We start from the raw sequence: 26,825 nt of genomic DNA, 5'->3' as shown, positions 1-26,825 counted from the left end.
AAGGACCTTGCCAAAAGGCCCCTAGTGATCTTTCCGACCAGGCTGGGATTTGAACCGAGGATCCTCTGGTCTCAAGCCCAACGTTTAACCACTAGAACATCACCTCCCCTACATTGCACGGAATCATGTAGCATCACATCACTCCATTAAAGAAGTATCATTCCTGAATCGTATCGTAGCTGATGAATTTACATACATATGGCATTGTTTTATAAGAGAGACATACACCCTATAATTCGTAGGATTTGTGGGTGTTTATTAGCTGAAATGGAATATTGCATAACATCTAACAGCATATTGCATATCACAAGAGAAGGTAAGGGAGTGTGAACCCCCATCACCAAAGAAACGCAAATGCCACTGGATACGGTATAATGCAATGTGCAACCTCACCAGTAGACACTAAATCTGACACACACTTCAGCTTTAAGGTGAAGGTTGGGAGCTGCAGGGGTCGTTGGATGAGGAAACTTTATGGATGCTGGAAAAAGGCGTCTGATGAAACACTCGGCTAATTTAAGACGACAGGAGGTCGAGCTGCTGAGCCTGGGAAGTGATTTTTCTTCTCTTTTGCTTTTCTCTATGATGCGTTCTTCACCTCCGCATTATTTTTTTTTGTAAATAACAGTCTCGCTGCTGCAGATTCAGCATCTGCTGCTCAGCTAAGTAACAGTTTATTTGCTGCTCTGTCTCTAAACCTTCTGTGTCCCGCCGAGTGGGCTGCATGCCTGGATGTGGAAACAGCAGGATTTTTGTTTTCTTGTCGCGTTAAAATGAAACAGGGACGTCCAAACAGCTGCTGCAGATTTTATGCTGTCACAGCAAAAGAAGTAACAATGCAACAACAACCCAGAAGAAGCTTTGGTACAGTATAAGGAGAGCTGAGGGGGCGGACGTCAGTGCTCTTTCCTTGAGGTGTCCTTAGTGAGAATGTGGATATAGACAAAGCGGCAAATTGTTGGCATTACAGTATTTTTTACTATTTTGGCCACTTGAATTTGCAATAGGCGGCCAGGTAGGAGTCAATTGAAAAATTACACAGAGGTCAAAATTTAAAGATGCTCCAATCATATTGAAAGCTATACCACATTATTTATCTGAACATAAAGATTCCAAAAAGGTATAGTTTGGACTATCTATGACTGAATGTTTTGGAGTTATGGGGTAAAAACTTTAAGAATGGTGACGAGGTCCATTTCAGTTTGTACAGGGGTCAAAACGTAAAGTTGCTCCAATTTTGGTTAAAGGTGGTGCAAATTATTGGTTGAACTAATAGGATTAATAAATGGAATAGTTTTGACTGTGTTGAATGTTTGGCCTCCAAAGTAAAGGTCAAACAAGGTGGACGTCCATTGGATTCTATGACATGTGACATATGTTACCCTGTAACGTAACAACACAGCATGACACATGGTGCAAACCTTTCCTTTTAAAACCCCTATTAACTCAACCAATAATTTGCATCACTTGTTTTTTTTTTTTTTTGCTATAATTGAAGCAACTTGAACTTTTCACCCCGTCACCATTCTTGCTGTTTTTACTCCATAACTCCATAACATTTAGTCATAGATAGTAAAAACTATACCTTTTTGGAATCTTTATGTTCAGGTAAATAACGTGGTATAGTGTTCACTTTGATTGGTGCATTTTTAAATTTTGACCCCTGTGTAATTCTTCAGTTGACACAGTTTAATTTGTTGTGTTGTCCGCCTATTGAAAGTTCAAGTGGCCAGCCGTTTTTTTTTTCTTTTCAAAAGCGTAATGTCTGAGGAGTATTTGTGCCAAATTTGGTGCTTGTATCACCATTCGAAGGATTCCTCAGTAAATATTCTGTTATCTGCTGTACAAATGCAACGTCTCCTCAGTAAGACCTCAGAGAAGTCTGACATTGGGTCTGTTTCAGTTCTAATTTCAGTTCTAACAACTGCCCAGACCTCCCCATTTTCAAGAAAGGACTCAAAATCCACCTGTTCAGATCTGCTTTTAATATTTGAAATGATTGTTTTTATCCTGTTTTTATAGTGATTTAAATTGTACTGTACAGCATCTTTGAGTGTTTTGAAAAGTAATTTTGTTCACTGGGGGAAGAGTATATGTTGGATCGTATGTTACTTGGAATAACCCTGTTGATTTGTGCCTGATGATTTGCGGACGTTCATGCTGGTTATACGGTGGCAAATTGACCTTTACCAGAGACGCGTAAAATGGATATTTGTGACTGTAATCCCATTTTAATCCAGTTCCATCGTTTGCACGGTGTATTTTTCTGTAGGTAATTCAGTCGGTGAGGTTTACCTTCGAGCGTCATCCAACAGCGGCCAGGGCGCGGAATAACCCATCAAATGTGAAAATCTGTGAAAATCCATCAAATGTGAAACGGTAATTCTGTATCAGAATCCACATCAATACTTTCATATGGTATCTTAAATTCACCCATTTCGGCAGCGTCGTCGGTACACGACTTTCACTCGCTCTCATCATTATTGACATCTGCGTAGCAGTGCGCGCGGTCGGTCAGGGCGCGGAGTAATACATCCAAATGTGAAACCGTCGAATATTTTGCCACCTTTATCCCGATATTATACAGTCTAAAATCTCGCACAATTAACCAATCAGATTTGCGGAAAAAAATGTAATTAGTTTAGAATCTAGATTATCCCTTGTTAAGCAAAAGTTTGAGGCTGGGCTTGGTGATGCACGTTAGGGTAAATGTTCTCACAAAATTAATTCTAATAAATGAAACAGTCACTGAAGGTGAGTGCAGCTCTCACTCATGTTTGTTGTATTTTGTGTCTCTGACACTGTAAAGCTCTGCTGCCTATAAATGCACTTGCAAAACGCCACTAAATCCGCGAGGTGCATCGCCAAGCAGCACACTTTATTGCAGAAGCACAGTTGTAGTGATGAACATTTGATTGTGCAGCGTACTCAGCCATTAGACGCAACGCAGGATGTCACTTGTCTCCGTCTGTCTGTCTGATTATTACAGTAAAATGCACCGTAGTGCTAATAGCAGCCTGCAGGTCTGCTCTTCTTTTATTTCCTCTCACATCTTGCTCTTGAAAGGTTTATTTGCGGAGTGACGGCAGGTAAACACAGTCCTCCAAACCTCCTGACTCCTGCATTTCTCTGTCTTCCTTCTCCACTCTTTCTCTTTCTCCCTTCGCCTCCTGTCTCCTTTTTCCTCCTCACTCCTCCGGCGTCAGCACTTCTCTCACCGCATTCACGTCTCTTTGCTTTATGAATAAATCTGAACTTGACTCCCATGAACCCCACGTCTCCCTGATCCACCGCTGCTCCATGCCCTCAGGATCAAAGACGTGTTGACAGTCTTTGATTTTTTTTTCAAAGTAATATTTGATGCGCTTAGGGAGAAGAGAAAAATAAGGGATTCCTCGTAAACAAGAAATAACACGTTTTCTTTCTACTTTCTTCAACAGATGCAGATTCTTGACAAGTTCCCAATTGAGGGAGGGCAGAAAGACCCAAAGAAGAGAATCATCCCATTTCTCCCAGGTAATAGCCTGATCCTCAGCTCCAGTTATTTGAAGAAGCTCCCATATTAATAATGGATGCTGACAGGCTATGAACCGTGTGCATGTGTTCCTGCTGATGGTGCGCTATCTGTGCACGTCCCAGCTGTGTTTGAATTCATTATGTTTTGCATTCATTCTCATGGTATTATCACGAGTGCGTGCATGCATGCTTTTCAGATTTAATTGAGGCAAGTGCGCATATCCTGCAGGCTGTGCACACTTGCATCCTAGCATTGACTCATATCGCACACAGATACACACACACTTCGTCTCACTGGAAGTTGCCTGGCGTTCAGGCTCATGGTGAGCGACAATACAGTACGGTAGGGATTGACGGCGACGTTTCGGTGAATCACAGTTTGTGATGAGCAGCTTGATAATGTCGTTTTAGAGGGTTAGGGTTAAGGTAAATCAAAATGACAGCAACCATAGTGCTTTTTGTCTTTCAGATAGTTTGATTGGGTAATCTTCACCAATGCAACTTTTTCCTTTAGGCTGAACCCATTTGCTTGAAGTCGCCACAACAAATCCGGTAGAGATCCAAATTGCTCCTTCTAATGTAACTCTAGGTAAAGAGTTTCTTGTGCCCAAAAACATATTTAGACACTTAAATTAGATTGCTAGCCTCTGCAGAAGCAAAGATATGTAAAAACCTGAAATGGTGGCCATTTTGGGAGCCATCTTGGATTTTAAAAAAACAGCTACAATGTGGATTTTGGGGACTTTTATTATGTGATTCTACACATTTTCCTGGACCTGTCCTCAACATCTCAGCTTCTTCTGCAAAATATCTATTATTTGGTCATTTGTGAGTTAATGCTGTTGGACTGGATACGTGAGAAGTGAAAAGCCTTAAATACTAGAGGTGGGCGGATCGATCCTAATATCAATAATATCGATACCAATGCTGGTATTGATATTGAACGATCCTCGTGTAAAAAGATCGATACTCAAGCTTTTTTTCTCTCCCGCACGCACTGACTGCTGCGCACGCAGATTCATCAAACTCTACTCTCTGTCTGTAAGAGCAGCGCTGCGCTGTGTCACACAACACGGAGCAGCGTACCCTTGTATTGTGGTTTGTCAGCCCTCTACCTCAGGAGATTTTGTTTTAAGTTGTGTCGAGTGATATTTTTTTAAACAAAAATGTTGATTGTGATAATAAAGTATTTTGTTGTCACGTACAATGTTTGGTGAAATTCTATCCTAGGTCTTTTGGATCCTTTGGATCTATGAAGTTTAAATATGAAAAAGTATCGGTATCGGCGATACTGGGCCTGTATTTACTTGGTATCGGATCAGTACCAAAATTCCCGGTATCGCCCACCTCTATTAAATACACAGACAGACACACTGTGAAGAGCAGGGGCAGTCAAAGAAATGACAGTCAGCTGTGGCGGCCTGAGGCTGAGTCAAGACAGGTGTGCAGGAACTGAAATGGAACAGAACGAAAGGTGAGACAACCTGTCAAAATAAAACAGGTAACAGAACAAACACAAAATGGACAGAACTGCGACAGAGTTGTTCATATACCATCAACACATCATTGCATGGTATATTAAAGTAGAAAAAAATGTAATAAAGCTGTAATTTGGCATCTATAATTCATCTATTTGCTTTGGATGTGTTGCACTTTCTCCAAAGTCGATTGTAAAATAAATATTTGCTGTGTTGGTTTGGAGTTGTGTGCCTGTTTTTTATTGTTTGGATCCACTGTGGTTTAGTTATATCACAGAAGCCCTGCAGCCGCCTGAGATTACTCACAAAAATAAATTAATCACAACTACAGAATACTGACATCTTGTGGCTGACTTGTGTATTGCACAGCGCCTGTGCACAGCTGCATAAGCTTCCTTTTGTTGTTGTATTATACATTCCGTATGTGTGCATTTTTCCTCTTTCCATGTTATTTTCCTCTTACTAGATTTTCTCTCTCTCCAGTCTTGATTCTGCGTTTTCTTCCCCTTCAGGCAAAATCCTGTTCCGGCGGAGTCATGTGCGAGATGTGGCTATGAAGCGGCTGCGTTTCATTGACGACTACTGCAGGGTAAAGAGGTCTTTCTGTAAACATCCTTCATATCCCTGTTTTCCCTCTGGGGAAAGTTCCCAGCCTGACAGGGGTCAAAGGTCACGGCTAACAGCATCCTTTCACATGCAGCCTGGACATGGTAAAGATGATGGGAACCGCACACTGGCTCATAGTCAGTATGTGGTACTGCAACTTTTGGTTGCTCCTGTAGTTGCTCGGTGGCACCACAGTGGATCTGGTGAGGATCTGTAAGTTGATTTGGTACAAGTTTTACACCAGATGCCCTTCCTGACATAACTCCAGATGTACGTGGAGAATTGGTACAGGGGTGACCTTAAACTGGGGACCAAGTGTTCAGGGAGGTGATAAAGGTGCCAGTGAATTGAAGTGTCTGCACCAGGTACAGTGATTCATCAGTGTAATGACATAGTCAAGGACCCCAACGCAGAGAACCACAATGAAGGATGACATAAAACCTGGAGGTGCACAGACACGAGAACGCAGCAGTCAGCAACCTGTAAGACAGGAGAAATGTCACAATAAGAGCACAACTAATAAACATCACTATATGATATAGAGGGAAAATTGTGGCATCAGAGGTCTGATGCATACTCTGTGCACTCTACACACCACGTCAGTGCACAAGGAACTATTAAGGGCATTTCAAACCATGTTTTGACCCTTGACCAAACTACTCCAACATCTGTTCACCTCCTGATATCTATTCAAGTAATATCCCCATCAAGACTGATCCATCTAACTTTCTTGGTTGTTGAGATATACAAAAAAAAAGGGTCATTTTGGACTATGTTTTCCTTGACCTTTCACCAAACTACTGGTACTCCAAATTCTCATCACCTTTGGGTATCAGTCTGGCTGTTTTGGAGCCACACAGACATACACACACGCACACAGCAGTGATGCCAAAACCCTGCTATTGCTGCTTGGCCGCTGTGCACGGTAATACCTCAGAGGGATCATAACATTAGACAGAAACAGGAAAATAGAACTGGAGCCAAACTGTGACCTATCACCATCAGGACCACAACTGTGACTAAGTGCTCGTGGCACTAGAGGATCCACTCACTCAAAAACTGTATCAGCAGGACTCAGACATTGTTGTAAATCATGACCTCATATTTTTTTAAGATTATATACACACTCAAAAATGCTTTGAATGAACTCAATTCAATTATGAGCAGGATTTCCATCTAATAAATATATGTAGCCCTAACTCAAATAAAGCACATCCATGCAAGATAATTTAATTTAGTTGGGACTATTTATATTTATTAGACGGCAATCCTTCCCATAATTAAATTGAGTCAATCCAGTGTCATTTGTTTGAGTGATACACTCAAAAAACGAATTCATTGGATTGGATTCCACCTAATAAATATATGTAGTCTCAACTAAATTAAATTACATTATCTTGCATGGATGTGTTTTATTTGAGTTGGGGCTACATATATTTATTAGTTGAAAATCCTGCTCCAAAGAGACATTTTTTGAGTGCAGTAAATAAATTATTAGAACTTTATTATATTAAGTCCATGTTACACCTGTCTCTCGATTGCACCTAAATTATAAATACTCAAAGTAACATGAATATTTTCAGTTTTCCCAACTTACAATATTTAAGAGAACCTAATCATTTTTAAGTAGAATCATTTCTCAATCTACTAAAAAAAAAAAAAAAAATGACTCATTGGATGAACTCAAATCAATTATGAGCAGGATTTCCATGTAATAAATATATGTAGCCCCAACTCAAATAAAGCACATCCATGCCAGATAATTTAATTTAGTTGGGACTATTTATATTTATTAGATGGAAATCCTGCCCATAATTGAACTGAGTTCATCCAGGGAGTCTTTTTTTGAGTACAGTAAATAAATAATTAGAACTTTAATATTTGAAATCCATGTTACACGTGTCTTTCGATTGCACCTAAATTAGTAATACTCAAAGTAACATGAATATTTTCAGTTTTCCCAACTTACAATATTCCAGTTAAGAGAACTACAAAGTATAATCATTTCTCAGTCCACTCAAAAAATGACTCATTGGATGAACTCAGTTCAGTTATGAGCAGGATTTCCATCTAATAAATATATGTAGCCCCAACTCAAAAAACGCATCCATGCAAAATAATTTAATTTAATTTAGTTGGGACTACATATATTTATGAGATGGAAATCCAGTCCAATGAGTCATTTTTTTGAGTGTTCTGATTCCTTCCTTCCTTCCTTAACAGCTGTTTTCCTGTACTTTCACACACATGTGGCGCACAATCACAGGGTTTCTGTTTTGCTTTCGAAAAGGTTAGCAAGGATATCAACTCACTAAGACCAAATGAGTTTTCAAGCCTACAGTAATTAGGCACATTTAAAATGAATGTGAGCTGCTTCCTCATTAGCCAAATAACTAGAAGCGCCGTAATGTGGACAGTTGTTATTGCGAGCCTGTTTTTGTCTTGCACTGGAGTACGCCGCACTATTTATTTCCTGCATCCTGTTTATCAGGCAAACAGCAGTGAGATGACGGATAATTAGCCAGATTTCTGCATAGATCTGATCTCCAGAGAGTGTCGGGTGCAGAATCCAGACCGCTAAATGCAAAAAGATGTCTTCAGTTTCAACCACAAGATGTTTTCACGAATATGGAATCAGTTCAATGAAATATGAAGGTAGACTGGACTATATGGATTTAAATAAAAAGTCCATACTGTACGTACCCACCTAATACTGATGGTTCAACCACTCTGGAATTGCCAGATATGAACCCTCCAAGGATCAAAGTAAGGATATGTTCAAGATGGAACCTCACAATCTTAACTTAGTCTTAATTTTCTCCAAGAAGTGTCATATAGGGACGTTTGTATATTGGGTATACAGTCGATATGTAAAGAAAACCAAAATAAAATGGATTACCACTCTTTTTTTATTTCTCCAAAGCTACACTGGGACCTTTACTGGAACATTCCTGTTTGCCTCAAGCTGTCCAACTGCTGCTCAAGCTGTTCAGCTGTCAGTCCAGGGTATAAACCAGGGTAGACCGACTGTTCTGTAAGATTGGCGAGCTGCTGGAGCAAAGCTGGGGTTCGTGGCATCAGAAGATGTTCATGAGTTAACTTTGGAGCAGATTTCCACGAAGAAGGTCATTGGTTCAAAGCCACCTGTGTCCCAATCTCCATGTGTATCTGGGCAGTTGTTCTTCTGTAGCTATCACTGCTGATATCTGATTTTTTTTTCTGACTGGGCTTCACAATAAAATCACTTTAGAGGAAAACCAACAACATTCGCACATTCGCAAGTTTTATTGTGAAAGACGTCACATCTTTGCGGCGTGTTTTCACTTGAAACTTAGCTGTGTCAATGTTAGCACAAATAGGCCTAATAGCAGACCAAAACTGACCAATAGCAACGCATTGTTTGGAGGACGTCTTGTAAAAATATTCCAGTTCTGAAACGGATTCTATCACATATGTGAAAGTTCTGGCACAGCTTCAGCAATGAAAAAAAACAAAAAAAACACCTGACCCCTGATATAGCAAGACAGTTACCGCGGAAACACTGCATAGTACCTTTGCTAGTTTTAGAAAAGGAAAATCCAGTTTTTTTTTTTCCTGTTCTTTGCCAAAATCAAAATTGGATCTGAACTCTGTGTTTCTTCGTAGGCGCTGGTGCGACTCCCCCCTCAGATTTCTCAGAGTGAGGAGGTGCTGCGCTTCTTTGAGACGAAAGCGGAGGATGTTAACCCCCCAGTGGAGTGAGTGTCACGTGCCACACACACACACACACACACACACACACACACACACACACACACACACACACACACACACACACACACACACACACACACACACACACACACACACACACACACGAAGGATCATGGGACCCTGAAAGACTCTAATAGTGAGAAAATTATAAACCGTATTTTCATCTTAATTTTTGGTGTAAGTTTACGACCCCAATCACTGACAACACAAAGACTGTTGCTGATAGTGTTTAATAAAACAGTTACAACAACCTGATTACCTGTTTTAATTATGTTAAAAATTATATTAAATAATAATGTTAATAATTACATTATTATTTAATATAATAATTTATTTTGTATACACACACACATAAAATGGATAAATGTTGTTATGCAAAAGTATTGTGTGATGAATGAGGCACCACTGCCTCTGTGTTTTAATTTGAGCTTTTCTGTTACTTGTTTACACAGCCACATATTTAGTGCAAGTCCTGCCAGTTGAAAACAGAGTGGTGACATACAGAGAGTGGCGAAGTGACGGCGTACAGAGAGGGGCAACATACAGAGAGTGGTGAGGTGGTGTCATACAGAAAGCGGCAATGTGGTGACATATAGAGAGTGGCGACGTATAGAACGTGGCGAGATGGCGACATACAGAGAGTGGCGACGTACAGAGAGTGGCGACGTACAGAGTGGCGACGTATAGAATGTGCCGAGATGGCGACATACAGAGAAGGGCGACATACAGAGAGTGGTGAGGTGGTGTCATACAGAAATTGGCGACATACAGAGAGTGACGGTGTACAGAGAATGGCGAGGTGGCGACATACAGAGAGTGGCGACATACAGAGAGTGGCGACATGGCGACATACAGAGAAGGGCGACATACAGAGAGTGGCGACGTATAGAATGTGCCGAGATGGTGACATACAGAGAAGGGCGACATACAGAGAGTGGTGAGGTGGTGTCATACAGAAATTGGCGACATACAGAGAGTGACGGTGTACAGAGGGTGGCGAGGTGGTGACATACAGAGAGTGGCGACATACAGAGAGTGGCGATGTATAGAACGTGGCGAGATGGCAACATACAGAGAAGGGCGACATACAGAGAGTGGTGAGGTGGTGTCATACAGAAACTGGCGACATACAGAGAGTGGCGGTGTACAGAGGGTGGCGAGGTGGTGACATACAGAGAGTGGCGACATACAGAGAGTGGCGACATGGCGACATACAGAGAAGGGCGACATACAGAGAGTGGTGAGGTGGTGTCATACAGAAACTGGCGACATACAGAGAGTGGCGGTGTACAGAGGGTGGCGAGGTGGTGACATACAAAGAGTGGCGACATACAGAGAGTGGCGACATACAGAGAGTGGCGACGTATAGAATGTGGCGAGATGGCGACATACAGAGAAGGGCGACATACAGAGAGTGGTGAGGTGGTGTCATACAGAAACTGGCGACATACAGAGAGTTTCGGTGTACAGAGGGTGGCGAGGTGGTGACATACAGAGAGTGGCGATGTATAGAACGTGGCGAGATGGCAACATACAGAGAAGGGCGACATACAGAGAGTGGTGAGGTGGTGTCATACAGAAACTGGCGACATACAGAGAGTGGCGGTGTACAGAGGGTGGCGAGGTGGTGACATACAGAGAGTGGCGACATACAGAGAGTGGCGACCTATAGAACGTGGCGAGATGGCAACATACAGAGAGTGGCGACGTACAGAGAGTGGCGATGTATAGAACGTGGCGAGATGGTGACATACAGAGAAGGGCGACATACAGAGAGTTGTGAGGTGGTGTCATACAGAAATTGGCGACATACAGAGAGTGGTGGTGTACAGAGGGTGGCGAGGTGGTGACATACAGAGAGTGGCGATGTATAGAACGTGGCAAGATGGCGACATACAGAAAGTGGCGATGTACAGAGAGTGGCAGTGTACAGAGGGTGGCGAGGTGGCGACATACAGAGAGTGGTGACATATAGAATGTGGTGAGATGGCGACATACAGAGAGTGGCGATGTACAGTGGGTGGGAGGTGGCGACATACAGAGAGTGGTGAGGTGGTGTCATACAGAAATTGGCGACATACAGAGAGTGGCAGTGTACAGAGGGTGGCGAGGTGGTGACATACAGAGAGTGGTGATGTACAGAGAGTGGCGAAATATAGAACGTGGCGAGATGGCGACATACAGAGAGTGGTGATGTACAGAGAGTGGCAAAATATAGAACGTGGCGAGAGGGCGACATACAGAGAGTGGTGATGTACAGAGAGTGGCGTCATATAGAACGTGGCGAGATGGCGACATACAGAGAGTGGCGACATATAGAATGTGGCGAGATGGCGACGTACAGAGAGTGGCGAGGTGGCAACATATAGAGAGTGGCAAGATGTCAGTGTACAGAGAGTGGTGAGGTGACGACGTACAGAGAGGGGTGACATACAGACAGTGGCGGTGTACAGTGGGTGGGAGTTGGCGACATACAGAGAGTGGCGACCTATAGAACGTGGCGAGATGGCGACATACAGAAAGTGGCAACATACAGATAGTGGCAAGGTGGTGATATACTGACAGTGGCTTTATACAGAGAGTGGCGAGATGGTGGCATCCAGTCAATGGCAGTGTACAGAAAGTGGCGGCGTACAGAGAGTGATGAGGAGGCGACATATTGAGAGTGGCGACATACAGAGAGTGGCAACATACAGATAGTGGCGACATACAGAGAGCGGGAGGTGGTGATATACTGACAGTGGCGACATACAGAGAGTGGCGAGATGGTGGCATCCAGTCAATGGCAGTGTACAGAAAGTGGCGGCGTACAGAGAGTGTTGAGGAGGCGACATATTGAGAGTGGCGACATACAGAGAGTGGCGAAGTGGTGATATACTGATCAGTGGCGATGTACAGAGAGTGGCGAGTTGGTGGCATACAGAGAGTGGTGACATACAGAGAGTGGCAACATATAGAACGTGGCGAGATGGCGACATACAGAGAGTGGTGATGTACAGTGGGTGGGAGGTGGCGACATACAGAGAGTGGTGAGGTGGTGTCATACAGAAGTTGGCGACATACAGAGAGTGGCAGTGTACAGAGGGTGGCGAGGTGGCGACATACAGAGAGTGACGACATACAGAGAGTGGCAACATATAGAATGTGGTGAGATGGCGACATACAGAGAGTGGCTGTGTACAGTGGGTGGGAGGTGGCGACATACAGAGAGTGGTGAGGTGGTGTCATACAGAAATTGATGACATACAGAGAGTGGCAGTGTACAGAGGGTGGCGAGGTGGCGACATACAGAGAGTGGCAACATATAGAACGTGGCGAGATGGCGACATACAGAGAGTGGCGATGTACAGAGGGTGGCGAGGTGGTGACATACAGAGAGTGGTGACATACAGAGTGGCAACATATAGAACGTGGCGAGATGGCGACATACAGAGAGTGGTGATGTACAGAGAGTGGCGACATATAGAACGTGGCGAGATGGCGACACACAGAGAGTGGCGATGTACAGAGAGTGGCGACATATAGAATGTGGCGAAATGGCGACGTACAGAGAGTGGCGAGGTGGGAACATATAGAGAGTGGCAAGATGACAGTGTACAGAGAGTGGTGAGGTGACGACGTACAGAGAGGGGTGACATACAGAGAGTGGCAGTGTACAGTGGGTGGGAGGTGGCGACATACAGAGAGTGGTGAGGTGGTGTCATACAGAAATTGGCGACATACAGAGAGTGGCGGTGTACAGAGGGTGGCGAGGTGGCAACATACAGAGAGTGACGATGTGTAGAACGTGGCGAGGTGGCGACATACAGAGAGTGGCGAGGTGGCAATGTATAGAGAGTGGCAAGATGGCAGTGTACAGAGAGTGGTGAGGAGGCAACATATTGAGAGTGGTGACATACAGAGAGTGGCAACATACAGATAGTGGCAAGGTGGTGATATACTGACAGTGGCGATGTACAGAGAGTGGCGAGATGGTGGTATCCAGTCAATGGCAGTGTACAGAAAGTGGCGATGTACAGAGATTGGCAAGGTGGTGATATACTGATCAGTGGCGATGTACAGAGAGTGGCAACATACAGATAGTGGCGACATACAGAGAGTGGCGAGGTGGTGGCATCCAGTCAATGGCAGTGTACAGAAAGTGGCGGCGTACAGAGAGTGGTGAGGAGGCGACATATTGAGAGTGGCGACATACAGATAGTGGCGACATACAGAGAGTGGCGAGGTGGTGATATACTGACAGTGGCGATGTACAGAGAGTGGCGAGATGGTGGCATCCAGTCAATGGCAGTGTACAGAAAGTGGCGATGTACAGAGAGTGGTGAGGAGGCGACATATTGAGAGTGGCGACATACAGAGAGTGGCAACATACAGATAGTGGCGACATACAGAGAGTGGCGAGGTGGTGATATACTGACAGTGGCGAGGTGGTGATATACTGACAGTGGCGACATACAGAGAGTGGCGAGATGGTGGCATCCAGTCAATGGCAGTGTACAGAAAGTGGCGGCATACAGAGAGTGGTGAGGAGGCGATATATTGAGAGTGGCAACATACAGATAGTGGCGACATACATAGAGTGGCGAGGTGGTGATATACTGACAGTGGCGATGTACAGAGAGTGGCGAGATGGTGGCATCCAGTCAATGGCAGTGTACAGAAAGTGGCGATGTACAGAGAGTGGCGAGGTGGTGATATACTGACAGTGGCGACACACAGAGAGTGGTGAGATGGTGGCATCCAGTCAATGGCAGTGTACAGAAAGTGGTGGCGTACAGAGAGTGGTGAGGAGGCGATATATTGAGAGTGGCAACATACAGATAGTGGCGACATACAGAGAGTGGCGAGGTGGTGATATACTGACAGTGGCGATGTACAGAATGTGGCGAGATGGCGACATAGCATTCCCAGGGATTTGAGTGAGGGGCGCCATATGACATTGTACATCACACACATCCCAACCCAGCAGGTTGTTGGATGTATGATTTTACGTTTCAGAGTGAAGGGATGTTGTGCACATAAATGCAAAAATTGACCCGAAAACAGATACAAAATGTAGCTGTAGAGACAGAAAGGAGATTGTTGCTTTGTGGATTCACGCGTCAACTTCAACAACCATCTGATTTTTAAGGTTTAGATACACGTTAGCTTTGCTGATTAGCTGATTAGCTTTGCTGATTAGCTTTTAGCTAATGAGCTGAACTGTGCTGTGCCCACCACCGGTTAAAAAGTTACTCCCAGGCCGGGCTGACGGGGGGGGGATTGAGGAGCAGAGAGGGAGGTGTTGATGGATGTGAGCTTGTGAGGAGGAGAATGACTCTCTTCATAGCAGGAGATCGGCCCTTTGGGTAGATTTTAATGAGAGGACACATTCTTCTCTCCAAACCTCAAATGGCGCCGTCACACTATTCATTCACAATGTCTTCCTGTATGCACCTAAAACAGCCACGACGACATCTGTTAGACCTGGTCTGTGCCTTTTTGTTTTAAATTCTTGTGCTTGCACAGCTCTTCTTTCTGCGCTCGTCCTTGGTTCCTGTCAATCTCATCTTTTTTAGTTCCATCTATGTGTCTTTCTCTTGACTAAAGCAGGCAGAATTTATTGACCTCTGCCTGGCTGTTTTTTAGTGCTCTTACCTCCTCCACCTCCTCCTCGACACAGCTCAAGGTTACAAACATCAACTCCAACGCGACTTTCCTTTGATCAAACGCATTCTTTCCCTCCCCGTCCAAAAGCGACTCATTTTTCTCATAGTGGCGTTTTCTCTTTTCTCTCATTTGACATGTGCCCTTCATCTCTTCTCATCTCCTTCCCTTCATTCTGCAAACATAATTTCTCTCTCCGCTCTCGTCCTCTCGCTCCTGTGTGTGTGTGTGTGTGTGTGTGTGTGTGTGTGTGTGTGTGTGTGTGTGTGTGTGTGTGCTGGTTTATTTTGGTGCATGTGGAAACACATTTATCTTGCTGTCAGGAGTTGGCTACGATGAAGCCGTACATGTGCAACAGCAATAATGCCTGTGCACAACGCCCTCACGGCTCACAGTCTGTTAGCTTCAATCAGTAACATGAAAACAGTCGTGCCAGAGACAAATTAAAGAGGTCATGTCGTGAAAAATTGGTTTGGATGTTTTTTTGCAGCTGAATATGTTTTGAGGTTTCCTGTAAAACATTGTCAAAGTCCTGCAATTCTGCGTCTCTACACGCAGAAACTATTTTGCCGTAAGCAAAAATAAGCTTCAAACAGTTTGTTTTTCGACTGCTGTGTGAGACACCAGTGCAGGATAGAGTGACTGAAAGGTTAAGCGGGTTTGACGCGAGGATAGCGGCCGTTTAACAGCTTAAAAAAGGGAAAAACAAAACCAACAAAAGTCAAAATACCGATAATGAAGACAGCACAGAGGCTACCAGGTATAGTCTCACTTACCTGCTTCCACAGTGTCTCAGATCCGATTTTTCTTTTCCATCATCTGACAAAACTCATTCTTTTGTGTGAATAATCCATTTTTTTGAGTCTCCTCACTATAAATGTAATTTAACACCCAAGAGGTGTAATTTTAACCCTGTAATCATAAAGGAGATGGCGATGGATCGAGAGAGATGGTGTGCGGTGTGCATGCTGGACTTGCTGGACCTGCCCAAGAGCAGACCACCTAAGACAGAGAGAAGTGATTTGAGGGAGAAATGAGAAAAAGCTGTTTTTGTAATTGCTGTTTCTTCAACTCGGTCAAATGTCCAACCGCCTTGGCCCAGCCTGTACTCAGGGGAACCCCGGTGTAACCTGCTGAATCTCTGGGCAAACCCGTCCCTTTACATTGAGGGATCAAATCTGGAGAATTAAGAGTAACTGTTTCCGTCTTTGATGCAAAAATTGGCCACCGAGTTGTGCCAGGTCGATGCCCAACCACCCCGAGCTGAGCAATTAAGTCAAGTTGAGGCAACAAAGCCCCTGAAAATGTTGTCCAATTTCAGAACCAGTACCAGGTTATCTGTTTAGGGGAGGTAATGGTCTAGTGGTTAAACGTTGGGCTTGAGACCAGAGGATCCTCATTTCAAATCCCAGCCTGACTGAAATCACAAAGGGCCTTTGCGCAAGGTCCTTAATCCCCTAGTTCATAGGTGTCAAACTGATTCCAGAAAGGGCCAAGAGGGTGCAGGTTTTCTTTGTAACCACCAACTCCAGCAGGTGATTTCACTGATGAACATCACTTTGAGCAGATGGGAAGAGTTCATCAGTCAAATCACCTGGTGGAGTTGGTGGCTACAAAGAAAACCTGCACCCTCTTGGCCCTTTCTGGAATCAGTTTGACACCTATGCCCTAGTTGCTCCCGGTGTGTAGTGAGCACCTTGCATGGCAGCACCCTGACATTGGGGTGAATGTGAGGCATTATTGTAAAGCGCTTTGAGCGTCTGATTCAGATGAAAAAGCGCTATATAAATGCAGTCCATTTACCGTTTAAAGACAAAAACAATAAACCTGTCCTGTCCAATCCTCAGCGAGGCGCAGCAGCTGCTTTAAAATTGTAACACTGTTGAAAGTGTAACTCTGGAATCGTGTTTATTTTAAAACTTTGTGAGTTGAGTTAGAGTTTTCTGTGTAATGATAGTTGAAAGTAAGGACTTCTTCATATTGACCGTTTGCAGCAAGAAGATTAAAATGTGATTAGAATCCTTGAAATTGACTCTGGGAATTAAATAATGAGGCCAGAAAACAAAGGAGCAGCCAATTGTCCAATTACCTTAGGTGGTATAAATGCAAAGTGCTGTGATTCTTGCACAATTCATGTGATGTGGATGTAAATACCCTCAAATTACAGCTGAAGGTTTGTGCGTTGAAGAAACTCTGCTTGCTTTGACCTCCATTTGGATGTGGTGGGTAGTTAGTAGTAATAACTCTGGCGATGTCTAAATAGTTATGATTTGACTGCATATGTGCTCCTGGCTGCAGACTTAGTCAAAGCTAAACTTTTGGTAGACACTTCAAAAGGCTCAAATAATGATGATCATAGTAAGAGATGGTGTCGAACTGTTGTTCCCCAGTCAGGTTCAGATCAGTCCAAGGCCAAACCTCTTTTGTCTTCTGTGCATTTTCGGCGGCTTTCACCTGGCTCAATAAAAGACGAAAATACGGTAAACTAGACACAGTCTTTAAAAAAGAAGATTGCTCTGTTAATGGCCACTATGACATCATGAAGTTGCAGATGAGACTTGAGTCTGGACTAAATTGGATGGGCTCCTTTCATTCCTTCCCCATTATGCATCTGCTAAATGAAAGTGAGTCATGGGGGAATGCATTGACATTGGTCATTGATTTCAAACTGTGTTTGGAGAGTGTGCATGAGTGTGTACGCATGTTAATGTTTGTGGGCAGGTATATGTGAAGATACACGAATATGCTAAGTGGCCCAGAGAAATAAAATGTTCTTTGAAACTATGTGAAAGGAGCACCGCCGCATTGTGACACTGATCTTTTCACCACGACCTCCTTTTCATGTCCATTTGTATTTATGGAATTAATACCATTAGCCTAGATCTCAGTTACTGATAACAGATTTGCCATCAATTTTCCTGGTGTTGATACAGATGCAAGTATTTAATGTTTCCGTTAAGCTACTGTATAGTACAGGGTGACCCAAAAAAGAAACAGAACCCAGAAAAATTGTAATAAATCCTACAAACGTAACTTAAACTTCAGTCTGTGTATAAACATTCCCCAAAGTTTCAGTTATCTTGGTCGCTTTGCATAAAAGTCATGTTCTTTCCAAATTATGGTCCAAATGGCATGATTTGTTGGCAAAATAGGCCTCCAGGTAAAATGTCTTTTCATGGGTTCCTTGTTCCAGTTGTCTTGCCCAACATGTCCCATGGAAAAGACCAAGGAATTTGCTTGACCTTTGTAGGATTTATTCCAATTTTTATGGATTTCTGTTTTTTGGGGGGTAGGGGGGTGACCCTGTATGTAGAGCAGGTAGATCAGGGGGATAAGGAGTTGGGCTACCAATACCCAGGTTTTATTCTGGACCACATTGCCTGTCTATGTCCATGGACAAGACACTCAATCTCCACTGTCCTAATCTTCCTAGCTGTAAATGGATACCGACCTTGGGTCGGGGAAAGAACTTACAATGGACTAGTATCCCATCTGGGATGGGGAGTCATAGACTCTAATCTGCTCCCACACACCAATGGATCTGTGAGTGTATAGGACTTAGTTTTTTTGAAGGCCTTGATTCCCAAAGTGTGGTCTTCAAATAAAGGTACTGCATGTAGGCCATGAAAGGTCATTTTAAAAAGTCTTTGATTTTTAATTTTGTAATAAAAATGAAATAAAAAATTAAAATGACCTAAATAAACAACAGTAATAGAAGTAATAAAGCATTTGTCATTAAAGATTTGGGTGGACCCAAGACGATTTTCAAATTTTAAAGTTGGCCCCAGCATTCTGTAGTTGGGGAATGGCTGTTCTATGCCGTAGTAAGGAATAGTGACTTTTGTGTCATTTGAGTTGGTCTTTTGTATTATCTGTTCTCTTGGTTTTTCCTTGATGGGTTTGCTTAAGTTAAAACTCATTCAGTGTACATATTTTTCACGTGGAATGCCCTTGAAGGAGTCAAGATTTTGTGCCGTCCTAAATGTTTATTTCACTGAAACAGTAGCCATCTTGGCTGCCATTTGTGTGTTGTATTATGCATGGTCTTATTTTTTATACACAGTCTAGTTGTTAGCTAAAAAATAAATTAATTTAAGGTATGACCCACTGTTAGATACATTTGTATTACATCAAAAGTATTTCTGCTACCTGCATTAAGTAGCATAACTGCCAGATTTATTACAGGCACTGCAAAAGTAGCCTAGCTTACACGGCCACTTAGCTAGCATTTTAGTGAACACATTTAGTTTACCTAAGCTACTGCGTATGTCTAACAGACAGACATTAACTGGTTGTTGGGGGTTTATTTAATGAAGGTTTTCAAACATGTAACTCTTTGAAATAATTAATAATTTAATTTAATTAGCTTATAATGCTCCAAATCACAGCAAAAGCCATCTCAAGGCACCTTACACGAAACAATACAACATAAAATTTAAATAAATTAATAATTAATATGTTAATTATTATTAATATAATAATAATAAATTTATATTTTTGTTAATCATCAGTCCACTTGTGTTTTAGCCGTTAATCATGAGTCGAGGTATGTATTGGAATTGGGTTGGAAGTGTGCAGTTTTGTAAAGAGGATTTTGTTTTCATGCCCTTTTTGTCTTTTATGCACTTGCAGACTTTCACTATGACTTTCATGTGCACTTCCTGTATAAAGAGCAACTTGAGAGAAATGTTTCCTGCAGCATCCTGAATACATCATGAAATCACCTTCTTGAATCCCACCGCTACACCTCCCCCCCGCCTCCCAACGCAGTTCCTGAACTCATCCTGTATTCCTGTATGCTGCCATTATCCAGCTCCTTGGAGACATTCCTTCCTCCTCTCTTTCTTCTCCTCGTCATATGTCTGTTACCGTCTGTCTGGTGCGAATCGGCGACAGTTACTCAACTTTAATGGATAAGCCGCTCCTTTCTCCTCCCTGTCAGGATCAATAGCACTCACTGGCGACCATGCAGCATCAACATCAGCAGCGCGCAGGGCACAGGGCGCGGCGTGCACAGGGTTAAACACTTAAAGTGTGACAGAGCGTTGAGGAGCGGTCAGCTGAACCTACGGTGTATATTTGTACGCGCCCATGTGTGAGCGTATATCGATTTGTCACAAATGGAGCATTTGTACTTTTCAGATGCAAGCAATTATGTTTCAAAATGGTTTGGTTTGTGTTTGTGCTGATGGCTGAGTCTGGCTTGACTGAGTTTTTCACGACGTGGCTGGTTTTTCTTTGTTTATTGAGTTGCAAATGGTCACAACATGCTTGTTTTGCAAAATGCTGTTTGCAGATTCCACAAATTTTTGAAACGGTAAAACCCTTAAACTCCTTCTCTCGTCAAAAAGCTTTAATCAATTTCAATTTATTTAATTATCTTATAATGTGCCAAATCACAAGAAAAGCCATCTCAAGGCGCCTCACACAGAACAATTCAATATAAAAATGAAATAAATATTAAAAATGTCAAATACATAATTAAAAACAGAAGTAAAAGAATAAAACAGCTAAAAAATAAAAACTATTCATAAGAAAGAGAATAAAAATGGGTTTTAAGTCTTGACTTAAAAATGTCCACGGACTGCCTCACGGTCCCAGGAAGACTGTTCCACAGGGTGGGTGCACGATGAGAAAAAGCTCTTTGACCCACTGACTTCTTCTTCACCCTGGGAACATAGAGAAGTCCTGCATCCTGTGACCGCAAAGCCCGGGTCGGCACGTAAGGTTCCACCAGATCAGCCAGATAAGAAGGCGCCAGTCCATGAACAACTTTATAAGTCAATAACAAAACCTTAAAATCTGCTCTCACAGAGACAGAGAGCCAGTGAAACGATGCCAGAATGGTTGTAATATGTTCATACCTTCTGCTATGTGTCAAAAGTCTGATGGCAGTGTTCTCAACCAGCTGAAGACCCCTAATAACCTTGAAAATAAAACCTTACTGTGGATTTTGTTGTTGTTGTGTGTATATTGGAGTCTAGATTAGAAACACATGCACAGTGACCCCAGTGAACTGATCTTAGTACTGAAATTAATAAAATTGTCGTTTAGGGTGCTCTGGGTCATATTTTGTTTAGCAAAAAGTCATTTTAAAAAGTACCCTTGCAGAGAAGAACAGGTCGGGTCTGGGAGGGGTGTTTGACATTCAGGTCCTGGAGGTTTTCCTACCTAAGATGTTTCGTTAAAAAATTCATGCCAAAACTTGGATTTTTCAGCCAGAAAAGATGTTTTTTAAACCTGTAATGAGCTGTAACCCAAACCCTTTGCGTTAAAAGAAATGGAAATGTAGTTTAACCTAGTTATTGAAAAATAAATACTTTCTAGTGTATTTGAATGCCTACTCTTAATATTACAGTAATCTTTATCAGCATGTATTAGCATTAGGCTGAAATGTCCCAAGTTAAAACATCCATGTCTGAAACATTCTAGGCCAGAATGCCCAAGGCCAAAATGACTGGCCACTGCCTGGGAGCATGTGCTGGTCCTTCACATCACCACGTTCACCACACCAGGAAAGCGGCTTATTGTCTGGATGACAGCTGCCTGCCCCTACCTCCCAAAAGTAGCCATCTATCTGCAAAAGCCAGGTGGTGTGTAGTCATCTCCTTGGCCTTGTCCGGTTGCTTGTGCCCTCAGAACTGGATCGTGTCTGGAGAAGCCAAAGTGACATGGCCAAAATACCATGGCTGATGTACCCTCACAATGGAAGTTGTACTCCTCGTTTTCACCTCCAGATGTTACTGATTGACACAGTCATTTCATTTTCTGAAGAGACCTAGTAACAAAGACATCCAGTTATCACCTTTGGGTCCAATTCTTACAGTTGTGTGATTAGACAGAAAGCATCAGGACTTTAGCTCTCCTGCAAGGATATCTGCATCACCAAACAGGTACCTCACGATTCCATAAGCTCTTCCTCAGCATCTCGATCTCCAAAGGCTGAGGGCCCATAGATATGAATGTCACTCATGAGACACTCTTTCACTGCACACAGATACACTTCTGATGGCTGAGCCCATGAAGTAATTCTAGGCCTGGATCTTAGTCTTGATCCAGGGCATTTGCAAAGCTGGAACATCTGACTCCTCACTCTGCAATCAGGGTATTCATTGATTCCAACAAGATGACAGCATCATCCATGAAGGCAAGGTCAATAAACCGTTCCTCGCCAACTAAAACATGTAAGCCGCTGGTTCCCTATACCCCAACAATACCCTGACAAACGGCAACATCAAGTGAGAAAAAGTCAGAGATTTCGCCTGCGCTCTGCAGGCTTGTAGAGATTCACTTGGACCACTTGTCTGCTTGGGTCATTGCCATCCAGGACTCAAGGCAATTCCGAGTCGATATGTGGTCGATGCATTGATGTACGGTACCAGTGCATGCCTCCTTAGACACAAGCAAGGCTGAACTAACAAGAAAGAAACAGTCAGTGACAGAAGCAGATACACATCATCGTGTTGCTTGTGGGGAAACCAGAGGACTGATGTGGTTGGATTTGCCTCCCTTCGGGGAATTATATCATTACATTTTGTTTTAACATATTACTTTTATTTTTCAAAGTGATTTCAGGAAAGTGGAATGGAAAATTTTACCCACTTATTAGCCCTGTTTGTCATGGCGCTGCAGAAAAGCATTACAGTGCAATCCAATAAATGTGATGGGGTCAGAGTGCAGCCGACATTTGTAACACTTAAAACATTTAGATGCCAAAATTTTGTTTCTACAAGATATAATCAATATAAAATGTGTCGATTGCCCAATAAATTGAACAAATGCACGCATTTTCATCAACAGTTTAGTGTGCTTTATTTACATGTATAAATCCAGTGATGTTATTGGCTTATAGACTTTTCACAGCCTCATATATTACTGTATATATCATTTCCAGTTCTTTCATTGTTTTCACTTTTTGCCCTTTGTACTTGCTCTTTCACATGTGCAGTAGAAATGACACAATTTTTGTTTGTGATTTTGTTTTTGATGCATGTTTGCTGTTGGCTTTGTCCAACAGCAGACATGCGTCATACGTTTTAAGAGCGGAAGTTGTGCAAATCAGGGAATATTTGTAGACCACCCTCTGTGCATTTTGCAGGTAGCTTTGAGTTAGTGGACGTTAGCATACATGCTAACGCTTGAAAAGTGTCTTGTAAATGACTCCAGAGTTGTTATCAGGTTACAAAAACAGTGTTTTCGGTTTTAGAAGTGCTTATATCTTGCTAGCTTTTACATAATATTTGACAAAAAATATATTTACAAACAAATGAAACAGAGTTTTACAGCTAGCCACCAGTCTGTGACATCACCATGCTAACATCTACAAAATGTCTTGTAAATAAGTTCAGAGGTATTATAAGGTTCCAAAAACAGCATTTTTAGTTTTAGAAGTGTTTATTTATTGCTAGCTTTTACATAATATTTGACAAAAAATATATTTACAAACAAATGAAACAGAGTTTTACAGCTAGCTACTAGTCTGTGACGTCACCATGCTAACGTCTACGAAATGCCTTGTAAATAAGTTCAGAGGTATTATTAAGTTCCAAAAACAGCATTTTCAGTTTTAGAAGTATTTATTTCTTGCTAGGTTTTTCATAATATATGAGAAACATGTATATAAACACACAAAACGAAGCAATATTGGCGAGACCAGCCACTGATGTGATGGTACAGCTCTACTCTTATTGACTGTCACGCCCGCCACTCAAACACAAAACTGAACAGATTGAAACGGAATATGACTTTTTAACCTCTTAAAATAGGTCAAGGTTAGCCATCTTTGAACTTGTCCAAAGTCTGTGTCCCAAGAATGTTCTGTGTAGATTTGAAGATTCTGGGAGTAATAGGACTGGACTTATGCTGATCACAGACAGACGGACGGACAGATGCATGGACGGACGCAAAGTCTTTGCAATACCCGATGGCCATATTTGACGGCCTTGGGTAAAAGTCATCCTTTGAAGCTGAGGAAATTGTTGATTCTAAAGGACGTTACAATTGCACAAATGCTTGTAGCAGGATCACAAAGTAAAGACACGCGAGTTTGTTGTGTAAAAGAACACAATTTTGCTCTACCACAGCAACCATTAAGCATTCTGTAATGAGATGAGATACAGATACACCTCCATTCCAGAGTTTTCAAAGTAAGACACACACGCCTGCTACAACAGCAAAACTTCTACTACTACTACGAATAATAATCACAATATCTTTTTATGGTACTTTCTGGCCATATATTTGAATTGCTTCCCAAGGTAAAATACAGTTAAAGACAAAACTTTAATTGATGAACCCTCTAATTTTCTCAGGATTCAGTCATTATCAGAATGCTGTTCAAAACTGGCAGCATTATTAAATTAGTTTTTGTGTTAAATGTTGATCACAATCGATATGGGAAAAAATATGTTTTCCCATATCAAATGGTAAATGGACTGCATTTATATAGCGTGTTTCCATCTGCATCAAACGCTCAAAGCGCTTTACACGTCAAATGCCTCACATTCACCCCGATGTCAGGCTGCTGCCATACAAGTTGCCCACTACACACCGGGAGCAACTAGGAGATTGAGGACCTTGTCCAAGGGTCCTTAGTGATTTTCCAGTCAAGCTGGGATTTGAACTGAGGATCCTGTGGTCTGAGCCCAACGCTTAACCACTGGACCATCACGTCCCCATATCACCCAGCATCCCTGGATTAGCACTGGTGTCACTGTGCCTCAGAACCTTCTTTCTTTCTTAACTGACTTGCATCAACCGCTCACAAGTCTCTTTCCGATCTTGTATCGTATTCATGGTCTGTTATTCAGCACAGGTGTCATTTATCCGTTTAAATTCTGTCAGTGTTCCAGTCTATTTATACGAATTGTTGTATTTCGGCAGCATTTTCTGAGCCAAATGTAAGACTTTACTACGAGGCATTGTGTCCATACAGTAACAAACCACCGAATGCTGGAAACAATCAGAAACCAAAGACTTTAACATACGGAAAGTGAAACCAAGAACAAACAAAATCAAACCCACTGCTGGTAGGTAGACCAAAAATCACAATGTGCAGTAAATACAAGGAGCTGAGTGATGCAGAACTGGCTGAGTTCAAAAGATCTGCAGCGTGACTAAGTATGGCCCAAAGTGTTGGCTAGAAACAGACCTGAGCATGAAGACTGAGTTCAGGGAGTTCATGCCAAGACTTGGTAAGAATATGATGAAATGGACTGGCAGAGGACTGTTGAAGTTTTTAATCAGGCACTGATTGACATGTTAACAACAGGTGGTTAGTGCTGGACGGGTGGAGTGCAACAGCGCGACAGACAGCAGGAGAGTGCGGTGGGGGTGACTGAGATAAATGTCCAAACAGGAACAGAATTAATTCATGCAGTTTAAATAGAATCAGGACCGCAAGACATTAGTTTCTTGGTTTTCTCTCCCAAATAACTATATTTATCGACAGTGACTGAGTGTAAAGCGGGAGAACAGAATGGGTCACATTTGTGTTTCTGGCTGCCTGGTTGTTCATTTCATTATCCACCTGTGTTCCCATTCAGATTGCAAGCAGTGTAGCACATTATAGCCAAGACTCAAACCCTCAAGGCCAAGGTTTTGACCTTTACGGTCCAGGCCAAAGCTTTGATCTCCAAGGATCAGGCCAAGGCTTTGATCCCCAAGGCCCAGGTGAAGGTTTTAACCTCCACAGTCCAGGTCAAGGCTTTGATTCTTCAAGGTCAAGGCTTTTATCCCAAAGGCTCAGGACAAGGCTTTTATTCCTCAAGGTCAAGGCTTTGATCCCCAAGGCTCAGGTGAAGGTTTTGACTTCCACAGTCCAGGTCAAGGCTTTGATTCCTCAAGGCTCAGGTCAAGGCTTTGAGTCTTCAAGCTCAAGGCTTTGATCCCCAAGGCTCGGGACAAGGCTTTGATTCCTCAAGGTCAAAGCTTTGATCCCCAAGGCTTTAATGGCAAAGGCCCAGGAAAAGGATTTTTTCTTTCTTGTGTTGGTGGCTCATTAATGGATTTTATTTTTGAGATGATGAGGGACTTCTTTAAAAAAGTTGCATTTCTTCAGTAATTCCCACAATAAGGAATTAAGTATTTCCCAGATGCCATCTTCCAAAACAAGGACGTCTTATCTGACTCTGATGATGAATGAGACTGAAACGATGTAACAGGTCAAATTAAGACTTTATATTTACTCAGAGTGTGAATGGTTTTAATATTTGAAACATTATTAAACTGTATGGTTGTGTGAAACTGTTGTTTTTGCCACTGAACAAATCAATGTGCAGCAGTGGGTTAGCGCTCGGTCCATCCATGCTTCATCTGTGAGGCAGAGAGCAACACAGCGCATGTCTTTTAAAAACGCAAAAACACACCGCTTCACTTTAAATACACAATAAGTCTGTTTCAGGTGATCAGCGTGGACCCTCTGTCTTTTAAAAGGCTTTACTTTACTCAGGATTCCATTTTGGAAAGTTCTAGTTTCTGCTGCCTGCTACAGCACACTGCATTGTCTTCTTCTCCATTTTTCGTGGGTGCGTTACAGCGTCACATACAGGTCTGAGATATACAGTGTTTTCAGTGTCCCACAGCACAGGTGGAACGTTGTTAACCAGTTTGGGAACAATATTTTTTTTGGAGTGGCACCAAAAACTGGAAATGTTAAAACATCCCATATGGAAAAGAAATAGAAAGAACTTACAAGAAGATACATCAATTCTAGTAATAAACTAAAGTTCCCAATTTATATAAGTCACATATTGTACAAATTTACTAAGGATCTTATATCTGGTTTGACTGTCACATGTATTACTTACAAGTTCCAGATAGAATAGA

At 42.4% G+C, this 26,825-nt stretch overlaps 1 protein-coding gene across 1 annotated transcript in view; it reads left to right on the top strand.

The window, feature by feature from the left end:
* The window catches only part of LOC117525510 (SH3 and PX domain-containing protein 2A-like), a 249,494-nt gene that overhangs the window by 82,487 nt on the left and 140,182 nt on the right, over window positions 1-26,825 (top strand). The window contains 3 exon segments of the mRNA XM_034187367.1: window positions 3,441-3,516; window positions 5,507-5,583; window positions 9,246-9,337. Coding sequence (XP_034043258.1) covers window positions 3,441-3,516; window positions 5,507-5,583; window positions 9,246-9,337 — 245 coding nt within the window.

The sequence above is a fragment of the Thalassophryne amazonica genome, chromosome 15 (assembly GCF_902500255.1).
Source record: "Thalassophryne amazonica chromosome 15, fThaAma1.1, whole genome shotgun sequence".
NCBI classification, from domain to species: domain Eukaryota; kingdom Metazoa; phylum Chordata; class Actinopteri; order Batrachoidiformes; family Batrachoididae; genus Thalassophryne; species Thalassophryne amazonica.
The sequence above is the reverse complement of the archived record's forward strand: the minus strand, read 5'-3'. Positions and strand labels throughout refer to the sequence as shown.